This window comes from Hordeum vulgare, chromosome 6H (genome assembly GCF_904849725.1).
Source record: "Hordeum vulgare subsp. vulgare chromosome 6H, MorexV3_pseudomolecules_assembly, whole genome shotgun sequence".
Taxonomy (NCBI): domain Eukaryota; kingdom Viridiplantae; phylum Streptophyta; class Magnoliopsida; order Poales; family Poaceae; genus Hordeum; species Hordeum vulgare.
Window position 1 is genome coordinate 490364141 of NC_058523.1, and position 11702 is coordinate 490375842.

Below are 11702 nucleotides of genomic sequence, written 5' to 3' on the forward strand. Positions count from 1 at the left end.
TATCTGGGTTGAAGATAAATTTCAATAAAAGTGTGTTGTTTTGCTTTGGTGAAGCCAAAAACCAACAACATATTTATAATCAGCTGTTTGGGTGTGTGGCTGGGGATTTACCTTTTACGTACTTAGGAATTCCCATTCATCACCGTAAACTTACCAATGCTGAGTGGAAATGCATTGAGGAATGGTTTGAAAAGAAACTTTGTAGTTGGAAAGGTAAGCTCCTTTCTTACGGAGGTAGGTTAGTGCTTGTCAATTCAGTATTAACAAGCATGCCTATGTTCCTCCTATCTTTTTTTGAGGTACCTGTGGGGGTGCGAAAAAGATTGGATTTCTACCGATCCCGTTTTTTCTGGCAAAGTGATGAGGTTACAACTAAGTATAGGCTGGCTAAATGGGATATTATTTGCCGACCTAAAGAACAAGGAGGTTTAGGAATCGAAAATTTGGAGACCAAAAATAGACGTCTTCTCAGCAAGTGGCTGTTTCGATTATCTATGGAATCCGAAGGGATGTGGGTACAAATTCTGACGAACAAGTACCTTCACTCCAAATCTTTATCTCAGGTTACGGCTAGACCACTAGACTCGCCGTTCTGGAGGGTCTGATGCGGGTGAAAAACTCATTCTTCAACAGATCGAGATTTATCATTGGTAATGGTGAATTGACCAGATTCTGGGAAGATTCCTGGCTAGGAGATTCGCCTTTAGCTCTTCAATACCCGCGGCTGTACCATATTGCCCAACGCCGACAAGTGTCCGTTGCGGCAGTATTTCGTGAGATACCCCTTAATATTCAATTCCGTAGATCTTTAATTGGTGATAGATGGGTCTCCTGGTTGCATCTGGTTAGAAGGTTAATGAAGGTTAATCTTTCTGACAGGATTGATCGAATTTCTTGGAGTTTAACATCGAATGGGATGTTTACGGTTAAATCCATGTATTCTGATCTCATTGATTCCGTACCTATTCCAAAAACCCAGCATATTTGGAAGGTCAAAGTGCCTCTTAGAATTAAAGTTTTCTCGTGGTTTGTTCACAAGGGAGTTATTTTAACAAAGGATAATCTGGCCAAACGGAATTGGAAAGGTAGCCTCAGATGTAGCTTTTGTCCAAGGGTAGAGAGTATTCAGCACCTCTTTCTCGATTGTCCTATGGCGAAACTTGTTTGGCGCTCGATTCATATTACTTTTAACATCCCTCCTCCTGTTAACTTGAACTCGTTATTTGGAACGTGGTTACAGGGAGTTGATGTTCAATTGGCCAAATCTATTCGTGTCGGAGCATGTGCTCTTCTATGGGCTTTATGGAATAGCAGAAATGATTTGTTTTTTAACAGACTACGTGATATTCACTTTCTGCAGGTTATCTTCAGAACTACCGCACTGATCCGCACATGGTCGTTACTAACTCCTGTGGCAGCCAGGGAGTCTATGGTTACTGGGTGTGTCCGTTGGGAGATGATAGCACAGGGTATCTTCAACCGGTTTGGATGGCGTCATATTAATAGGATATGTGTTTAGACATCTACATCTTTTAGCCACTTCCGGCTTCGGCGTGCTGTTCGCCATGTATCTTTTTATTTCAACTCCTTTTTGCTTTCGTCATTTATGTACTTTCTGAAGACTTTTGTTTGGTTAATATATGGTTGCATGCATCACTCGATGCAGAGGTCGGGGCAAAGCCTCCTTTTCTAAAAAATGATGACATTTTTACTCACTCGTACGTAGTTCATCTTACACAAACAAACATTATTTACATGGATAATTTAAATACATAGTTCATCTTACACAAACTAACATAGTTTACACAGATAGTTAAAATACAAAGTTCATCTTGCACAAACAAACAGTGTTTACACCGACAATTGGAAATAATCAAATATTGGCTTAGAAGTGTACCTAGTCAGATAACTCTGAGCTTAATTTGCGCACCATGCATGGGTTGCAATGTCATCACAGTGTGCGGTGCATGCGTATATGATGGCGCGAGCTCAAACTCGAAGTGTTGAAGGATCATGCTTAGCGCCATCTTGGCTTCGAGCATTGCAAAGTTCTGACCGATGCATACCCGTGGGCCCCAACCAAATGACAAGAAGGCACCCGGATGCTTTGATGCCTTGGAAATTCCTTGAGCAAATCTATCTGGTTTGAACTCGTTGGCATCACTTCCCCATATGTCTGGATCATGATTGATGTATAGAACGGGCACCTCAATGAACACACCCGAGGGGTATCTGACGCCTCCAATATCCATATCCTTGTATGTTTTTCGGCTAAAAACAGTAGCCGATGGATACAACCGAAGAACCTCGTGAAGGATCATGGTCACCTACAATTAGTGGAAAGAGAAATCAACTATTTGTACCTTCATAGTCATGTTATACCTTCTGCGGTTAAGAAAACAAAATACATCAATTTCAGCAAGTACTCACCGTTTTTAGTCGGCTAAGGCCCTCGTACTCAGGTTTGTTCTTCCTAAATAAACCTAGGACCTCCTCCCTTGCAAGGTCTTGCCACTCCGGATGCATGCTTAGTACAATCATTGTCCACGTGAGCAGTACTGACGTTGTCTCCATTCCTGCCAAGTAAAATAGCTTGCACTCCTCGATGACATCTTCCATTGCCATTCCTTGGCTAGGTTGGCCATGCTCGTCCACGTCCTTCATATTTGACTCCAGCAACAGGCCTAGTAGATCATTTTCGGATTGTTCACCTTCTTCCATAGCTCGCATTCTTTTATTGATTAGACCTTGTAAAATTGATTCGACCTCCTTATTGTTTTTGCGCATCTTCAGATTGTTCTTGGTGGGCAAGAATCTGCGGTACATCAGGCAGGTCCCACAACATAAAAAATAGTGTAACAAAAAGAAAAAGGAAATAATGACTACTACTGAATACTGATTGAGATTTTCAAGAAATTTAAGCCATTCAAAAATTAGCAACAGAGAAGAAAAACAGGAGATCACATGATAACTCACAGGTAACCAGGAATAATAATCCTCTGGACCGCACCAACAAAGAGCTTAGCTTGCTCGGACTGCAGCTGGAATATCCGCCTTCCTTCGAGATAACTGCTACCGAAAGCTGTGCGAGAGATGACATCCCCGGTGAGGTTCTGGAGCTCCGGCCACACATCCACCTCGCACGATCCGTCAGAACCATGCAACTCCTTCCATCTGGTGACAAGCTCTTCACAGCTCGCAGAAAAAGCCGGTAGCATGAGCTGCAAATTAAGTCATAAACGAACAATGAGCCATAATTAATCGCACCTGGTGGCAAGCTATTCCAGGACATACGTATAATTTTCTTAAAAGTTGAAATTAAAGCGAAATTTGAAGATAACGTAAATAAATTGTACATTTCGTACAACACAAACTAAAAGGGATATTAATAGTCTAAATTGTGTGCAATTTTTTTCGCTGACCTTGAGCTTCTCAAGATGGAACGCGGGATTGAGGATCCTCCTGTGCTTGACCCATTTCTCCCCCTCGTGGGTCGTAAGGCCGTTGGCGAGCAGCTTGGTGAGAGCCGGGAACTGGGGCTTCTCGAAGTGGCCAAACTTGTTGGACAGCACGTCCTTGATAAGCTCAGGGTCAGTGATGGCCACGTTGGCCACCGGCCCGAACCAGGAGAAGCACGGCTTGCCGTTGTCCCGGACGTTGTTGTGGAGGAACGGCGTGACGCGGGGGACGATGTCGTGGCAGCGCAGCGGCAATGGCTTGGACCAGGCCTCGTCGTTGAGCCGGCCGAATTCCTTGAGGTCGCCCATGAGGAAGCGGTAAGGCGTGCCGCCGACGCCCTGCGCGCGCAGCGTTCGCTCCAGCCGCCGCGGGCGCCACCACAGCCGGTCAAGCAGCAGGCGGGCCTGCCACAGGAGCGCGGAGCCCAGGAGGCCGTACAGGAGGTAGCTCCATGGCACTGCCGCTGCCGCAGCGGCAAAGTCAAAAGCCATTTTTTCTCAAAGGTCAAGAGATGTTGAACGAGCGTACATTGATTGGCGGCATGTTTGGCATCGTCTTATATAGAGGTGTCCCTGGGTAAGAGGTTGATTAGGAGCTTGATTAGTCTCTTCTTTGCATTTGTTTTAAGATTTCTTGGAGTGTAAGACTGGTTTGGCATCGTGTTATGTAACGGTGGCACTGTGATGTTGGATCACTGTCTTCATCCCATTTGTTAATGATTTCTTGCGTTATAAGACTAATGGATGTGCTCACAGTGAGCTTGGAGGAGAAGAAAGTTCCACAGGGAAAAGATCGGTCAAATGATGGTGACGGCCACCCACGTGGGACTTCTTTATGCAAAATGTCTATGTGCCAACAAGGGCCAACTCAAAAAATCACATACCTTCGTATACGAATTTTAAAGAAGGAACACTGATCAGAGAAGTCATATCAGGATTATGTATGTATGTCTTTATGCAAAATGTCTATGTGCTACATATAGAAATATTCAGTATTTGTAGTAAAGTAAGCGTGTTATTTTGATGTTTTCAAACCGTGAAGGCAAAGGCCTCCAAAAAGAAGCTTCATTCGTACATCGAGCGCCTTCGGAAAAAATGTAATATGAACAACTCTCGGTTTATAACTATCTAAAAACGGAAATTATTACTGAAATTGGTAAACAAAAACATAAATAGACATGCCATGATTTTCTTTCACAATTATGTATTATAAATAAATAAAACAACCATAGAAGTTGCATGCATCATAGAGACTGTCTATATCAAAATGTGATATGTTTAAAACTTAAATGGCAGGGGTCGCTGGCGGCGCGGATGGGCAGCGGCAGACCAGATCCGGCGGCGGTTGCACGAGAAGGCCCGGATCCAAGGCAGAGAAAGGTGGTGGTGTGGAGCTCCTCTTCGCGGCCAAGGCAAATAGCTCCTCGTCGTCCATGGCGACGACCTGCACTAGCATGAGCAAGGGAGGGTGAGTCAAACGAGAGAGAGAGAGAGAGGGAGGGAGGGAGGGAGGGAGAGAGAGAGAGGGAGAGGGAGATGGAGAGGGAGAGGGAGAGAGAGAGAGAGGGAGGGAGGGAGGGAGGGAGGGAGAGAGAGGGAGAGAACATCAGGGTTGGTTGCCGGGATGAGGTGCTTTGACATGGTGGGATGGAGACAGAGGGGAAGACCGGCGAGCTCCTGAATGTCGGTGACGCGAGGCGGCGGCCTCTTTCGACACTATGGAGGAGGCGAGCATGGGCAGGAGCCTAGTGGGAGAGCCTACGGAGAGAGGGGGAGAGTAACAGGAGAGAGAAGGGGTTTGGGAGAGGAAGATGGGGATTTCAGGGCGTGTCCCGGGGAGGGGGGACGGGACGGTGAAGACCACTTAGTACTAGTACTGAGTTATACCCCGCGCTACTACTATCAACTTAGTAGTAGCGCGGGATTTATACCTCGCGCTACTACCATGTCCCGGGGGACACGATGGACACCACTTAGTATTAGTGCGGGTTTCTACCACACGCTACTACTATCAACTTAGTAGTAGCGGGGGTTTATACCCCTCGCTACTACTAATTAGTTGTACCGCGGGTTTATACCCCTCGCTACTGCTAAACCTCCACCTATATACTTTTCTCTACTAGTGCATGGAAGTTTTCACCAACATGGGCGACAACATAATCTTCAGATCGGTCCACCACCTCCTTAAACATAGGCATAATGTTGATTTAAAACGACTTTACTAGTGTCAATATCTTGCTTTTTTCCTTTTGTCAGACTATTCACAATTGGCTATGTGCATCCTATCTAGGAAGAGGTCGGGTGTTACTCATTATGCTTTGTATCCACCTGATGCTACATTTTGAGTTTCTAAAAGCACCCTTTATTAAAAAAATGTTGCATCTATGGCACGCCATCGTGCCTATGGCCCGCTGTCACCCATTGGAATCGCAGGGAACGAGGCATGCTTTTTATTTTTAATCGAACCCCCCCTCACATTTTTTTTCTAATTACACACAAAAGGCCCTTCAATTGCACAAGATGTAAAATGGCTTGGCCACGTTTTGAACCTAGCAACAAGCATAGGCGCCGCGCCTGTCCATTCTGATAATATTTTGCTAGATTTGTCATCTATGTGAGATTATATCGTGTACTATATACTCCATCCATTTCTAAATATAAGTTTTTTAGAGATTTATTACTGACTATATTTTAGAGTATTTTAAAATTTAGAGTATAGATTCACTCATTTTGTTTCGTATACAGCTCGTAGTGAAATATTTAAACGGTTATATTTAGGAACAAAGGGAGTATGTGTGAACTATTAGCCTGCGACACATGTTAAAATTTAACTATAAATTATTTGTTTGTTGTTTCCATAAAAGGGATTTCTAATTAGTGCTCGAAACAACTTGGCGGGGTAAACTCTTCAATCGTTCGAGCAGTGTTGAGCTTGCCAAGTGAGTCCTCACCTCAATCAAACTTTTCCACATGACTATATTGCCCCTACGAAAGTGGTGTTGGGGAACGTCGCATGGGTAATAAAAATTTTCCTACGCGCACGAAGACCTATCATGGTGATGTCCATCTACGAGAGGGGATTTCCGATCTACGTACCCTTGTAGATCGCACAACAGAAGCGTTAGTAAACGCGGTTGATGTAGTGGAACGTCCTCACGTCCCTCGATCCGCCCCGTGAACCGTCCCATGATCCGTCCCACGATCTAGTGCCGAACGGACGGCACCTCCGCGTTCAGCACACATACAACTCGACGATGATCTCGGCCTTCTTGATCCAGCAAGAGAGACGGAGAGGTAGATGAGTTCTCCGGCAGCGTGACGGCGCTCCGGAGGTTGGTGGTGATCTGATCTCGGCAGGGCTCCGCCCGAGCTCCGCAGAAACGCGATCTAGAGGAAAAACCATGGAGGTATGTGGTCGGGCTGCCGTGGAAAAGTCGTCTCAAATCAGCCCTAAAACGTCCGTATATATAGATGGGAGAGGGGGGCCTTGCCTTGAGGCTCAAGGAGCCCCAAGGGGGTCGACCGAGCCAAGGGGGGAAGTCCTCACCTTCCAAACCGAATCCAACTAGGTTTGGAAGGTGGAGTCCTTCTCTCCTTTCCCACCTCCTCTTTTTTTTCTTTCTTTTTGATTTCTTATCCTTTGGCGCATAGGGCCTTCTTGGGCTGTCCCACCAGCCCACTAAGGGCTGGTGCGCCACCCCCAAGGTCTATGGGCTTCCCCGGGGTGGGTTGCCCCCCCCGGTGAACACCCGGAACCCATTCGTCATTCCCGGTACATTCCCGGTAACTCCGAAAACCTTCCGGTAATCAAATGAGGTCATCCTATATATCAATCTTCGTTTCCGGACCATTCCGAAAACCCTCGTGACGTTCGTGATCTCATCCGGGACTCCGAACAACATTCGGTAACCAACCATATAACTCAAATACGGATAAAACAACGTCGAACCTTAAGTGTGCAAACCCTGCGGGTTCGAGAACTATGCAGACATGACCCCAGTGACTCCTCGGTCAATATCCAATAGCGGGACCTGGATGCCCATATTGGATCCCACATATTCTACGAAGATCTTATCGTTTGAACCTCAGTGCCAAGGATTCATATAATCCCGTATGTCATTCCCTTTGTCCTTCGGTATGTTACTTGCCCGAGATTCGATCGTCAGTATCCGCATACCTATTTCAATCTCGTTTACCGGCAAGTCTCTTTACTTGTTCCGTAATACAAGATCCCGCAACTTACACTAAGTCACTTTGCTTGCAAGGCTTGTGTGTGATGTTGTATTACCGAGTGGGCCTCGAGATACCTCTCCGTCACACGGAGTGACAAATCCCAGTCTCGATCCATACTAACTCAACGAACACCTACGGATATACCTATAGAGCATCTTTATAGTCACCCACTTATGTTGCGACGTTTGATACACACAAAGCATTCCTCCGGTGTCAGTGAATTATATGATCTCATGGTCATAGGAACAAATACTTGACACGCAGAAAACAGTAGCAACAAAATGACACGATCAACATGCCACGTCTATTAGTTTGGGTCTAGTCCATCACGTGATTCTCCTAATGACGTGATCCAGTTATCAAGCAACAACACCTTGTACATAATCAGAAGACCCTGACTATCTTTGATCAACTGGCTAGCCAACTAGAGGCTTGCTAGGGACAGTGTTTTGTCTATGTATCCACACATGTATATAAGTCTTCATTCAATACAATGATAGCATGGATAATAAACGATTATCTTGATACAGGAATTATAATAATAACTATATTTATTATTGCCTCTAGGGCATAATTCCAACAGTCTCCCACTTGCACTAGAGTCAATAATCTAGCCCTCACATCATCATGCGAATTACATTGTAATAAATCTAACACCCATACAGTTCTGGTGTTGATCATGCTTTGCCTGTGGAAGAGGTTTAGTTAGCGGGTCTGCTACATTCAGATGCACTTTGCTTATATTTACGTCCCCCCCTTCGACGTAGTCGCGGATGAGGTTGAAGCGTCGTTTGATGTGTCTGGTCTTCTTGTGAAACCGTGGTTCCTTTGCTAAGGCAATGGCACCCGTGTTGTCACCGAACAAGGTTATTGGATTTAGTGCGCTTGGCACCACTCCAAGATCCGTCATGAACTGCTTCATCCAGACACCCTCCTTAGCCGCCTCCGAGGCAGCCATGTACTCCGCTTCACATGTAGAATCTGCTACGACGCTTTGCTTGGAACCGCACCAGCTTACCGCACCCCCATTAAGAATAAATACGTATCCGGTCTGTGACTTAGAGTCGTCCGGATTCTGTGTCAAAGCTTGCATCGACGTAACCCTTTACGGCGAGCTCTTCGTCACCTCCATACACGAGAAACATCTCCTTAGTCCTTTTTAGGTACTTCAGGATATTCTTGACCGCCGTCCAATGATCCACTCCTGGATTACTCTGGAACCTGCCTGCCATACTTATGGCCAGGCTAACGTCCGGTCTAGTGCACAACATTGCATACATGATAGAACCTATGGCTGAAGCATAGGGGACGGTGCTCATATGCTCTCTATCCTTATCAGTTGCTGGGCACTGAGTCTTACTCAATCTCGTACCTTGTAAAACTGGCAAGAACCCTTTCTTGGACTGTTCCATTTTGAACCTCTTCAAAACTTTATCAAGGTATGTGCTTTGTGAAAGTCCTATCAGGCGTTTTGATCTATCCCTGTAGATCTTAATGCCTAGAATGTAAGCAGCTTCTCCTAGGTCCTTCATAGAGAAACTTTTATTCAAGTAATCCTTTATGCTCTCCAAAAACTCTACGTTGTTTCCAATCAGCAATATGTCATCCACATATAATATTAGAAACGCCATAGAGCTCCCACTAACTTTCTTGTAAATACAAGATTCTTCAACCACTTGTATAAACCCAAATGCTTTGATCACCTCATCAAAGCGTTTGTTCCAACTCCGAGATGCTTGCACCAGTCCATAAATGGATCGCTGGAGCTTGCACACCTTGTTAGCATTCTTAGGATTGACAAAACCTTCGGAACGCTGTTTTGACATCCATCTGCCAGATTTCATAATCGAAAAATGCAGCTATTGCTAACATGATTCTGACGGACTTAAGCATCGCTACGGGTGAGAATGTCTCATCGTAGTCAACTCATTGAACTTGTGAAAAACCCTTTGCCACAAGTCGAACCTTATAAACGGTCACATTGCCGTCAGCGTCCGTCTTCTTCTTAAAGATCCATTTGTTCTGAATAGCCTTGCGGGCCTCAGGTAGTACTTCCAAAGTCCACACTTTGTTTTCATACATGGATCCTATCTCGGAATTCATGGCCTCTAGCCATTTGTTGGAATCAGGGCCCACCATTTCTTCTTCATAATTTGCAGGTTCATTGTTGTCTAACAACATGATTGACAAAACGGGATTACCGTACCACTCTGGAGTAGCACGTGGTCTCGTCGACCTGCGTGGTTCGACAAGAACTTGAACCGGAGTTTCCTGATCATCATCATCATTAACTTCCTCCTCAACCGGCGTCGCAACGACACAGGTTTCCCCTTGCCCTGCACCACCATCTAGAGGGATGAGAGGTTCGACAACCTCATCAAGTTCTATCTTCCTCCCACTCAATTCTCTCGAGAGAAACTCCTTCTCGAGAAAAGCTCCGTTTTTAGCAACAAACACTTTGCCCTCGGATTTGAGATAGAAGGTGTACCCAACTGTCTCTTTTGGGTAACCTATGAAGATGCACTTTTCCGCTTTGGATTCCAGCTTTTCAGGCTGAAGCTTTTTGACATAAGCATCACATCCCCAAACTTTAAGAAACGACAACTTTGGCCTTTTGCCATACCACATTTCGTATGGTGTCGTCTCAACGGATTTTGATGGTGCCCTATTTAAAGTGAATGCAACTATGTCTAACGCATAACCCCAAAACGATAACGGCAAATCGGTAAGAGACATCATAGATCGCACCATCTCTAATAAAGTACGATTACAACGTTCGGACACACCATTACGCTGTGGTGTTCCAGGCGGTGTCAACTGTGAAACAATTCCACATTGTCTTAAGTGAGCACCAAACTCGAAACTCAGATATTCACCCCCACGATCAGACCGTAGGAACTTGATCTTCTTGTTACAATGATTTTCAACTTCACTCTGAAATTGCTTGAACTTTTCAAATGTTTCAGACTTGTGCTTCATTAAGTAGACATAACCATATCTACTCAAATCGTCAGTGAAGGTGAGAAAATAACGATATCCGCCGCGTGCCTCTACGCTCATCGGACCGCACACATTGGTATGTATGATTTCCAACAAGTCACTGGCACGCTCCATTGTTCCGGAGAACGGAGTTTTAGTCATCTTGCCCATGAGGCATGGTTCGCACATGTCGAGTGAATCAAAGTCAAGTGACTCCAAAAGTCCATCGGTATGGAGTTTCTTCATGCGCTTTACACCAATATGACCTAAGCGGCAGTGCCACAAAAATATGGCGCTATCATTGTTAACTCTAACTCTTTTGGTCTCAATGTTATGTATATGTGTATCACTATCAAGATTCAATATGAACAATCCTCTCACATTGGGTGCATGACCATAAAAGATGTTACTCATAGAAATAGAACAACCATTATTCTCTGACTTAAAAGAGTAACCGTCTCGCAATAAACAAGATCCAGATATAATGTTCATGCTCAACGCAGGCACTAACTAACAATTATTCAAGTTCATAACTAATCCCGATGGTAACTGAAGTGAAACTGTGCCGACGGCGATTGCATCAACCTTGGAATCATTTCCTACGCGCATCGTCACTTCATCTTTCGCCAGCCTTCGCCTATTCCGCAGTTCCTGTTTCGAGTTGCAAATATGAGCAACAGAACCGGTATCGAATACCCAGGCACTACTACGAGAGCCGGTTAAGTACACATCAATAACATGTATATCAAATATACCTGATTTTTCTTTGCCCTCCTTCTTATCAGCCAGATACTTGGGGCAGTTGCGCTTCCAGTGACCCATACCCTTGCAAAGCACTCTGTTTCAGGATTAGGTCCAGCTTTGGGTTTCTTCGTCGGATTGGCAACAGGCTTGCCACTCTTCTTTGAATTACCCTTCTTGCCTTTGCCGTTTCTCTTGAAACTAGTGGTCTTATTCACCATCAACACTTGATGCTCTTTACGGAGTTCAGACTCTGCGACTTTCAGCATCGCAAACAACTCGCCGGGTGAC

The 11702-nt window shown here is 45.0% G+C and overlaps 1 protein-coding gene across 1 annotated transcript; it reads right to left on the reverse strand.

The window, feature by feature from the left end:
* Positions 1-1732: 1732 nt before the first annotated feature.
* LOC123403395 (cytochrome P450 72A15-like) lies at positions 1733-3990 on the reverse strand. Its single transcript, XM_045097331.1, has 4 exons — positions 3423-3990; positions 2977-3221; positions 2431-2815; positions 1733-2327 (listed from the first exon to the last, which is right to left on the reverse strand). The coding sequence occupies exons 1-4, from the start codon at positions 3948-3950 to the stop codon at positions 1902-1904; spliced, it is 1584 nt and encodes a 527-aa protein (XP_044953266.1). The 5' UTR covers positions 3951-3990; the 3' UTR covers positions 1733-1901.
* Positions 3991-11702: the final 7712 nt, after the last annotated feature.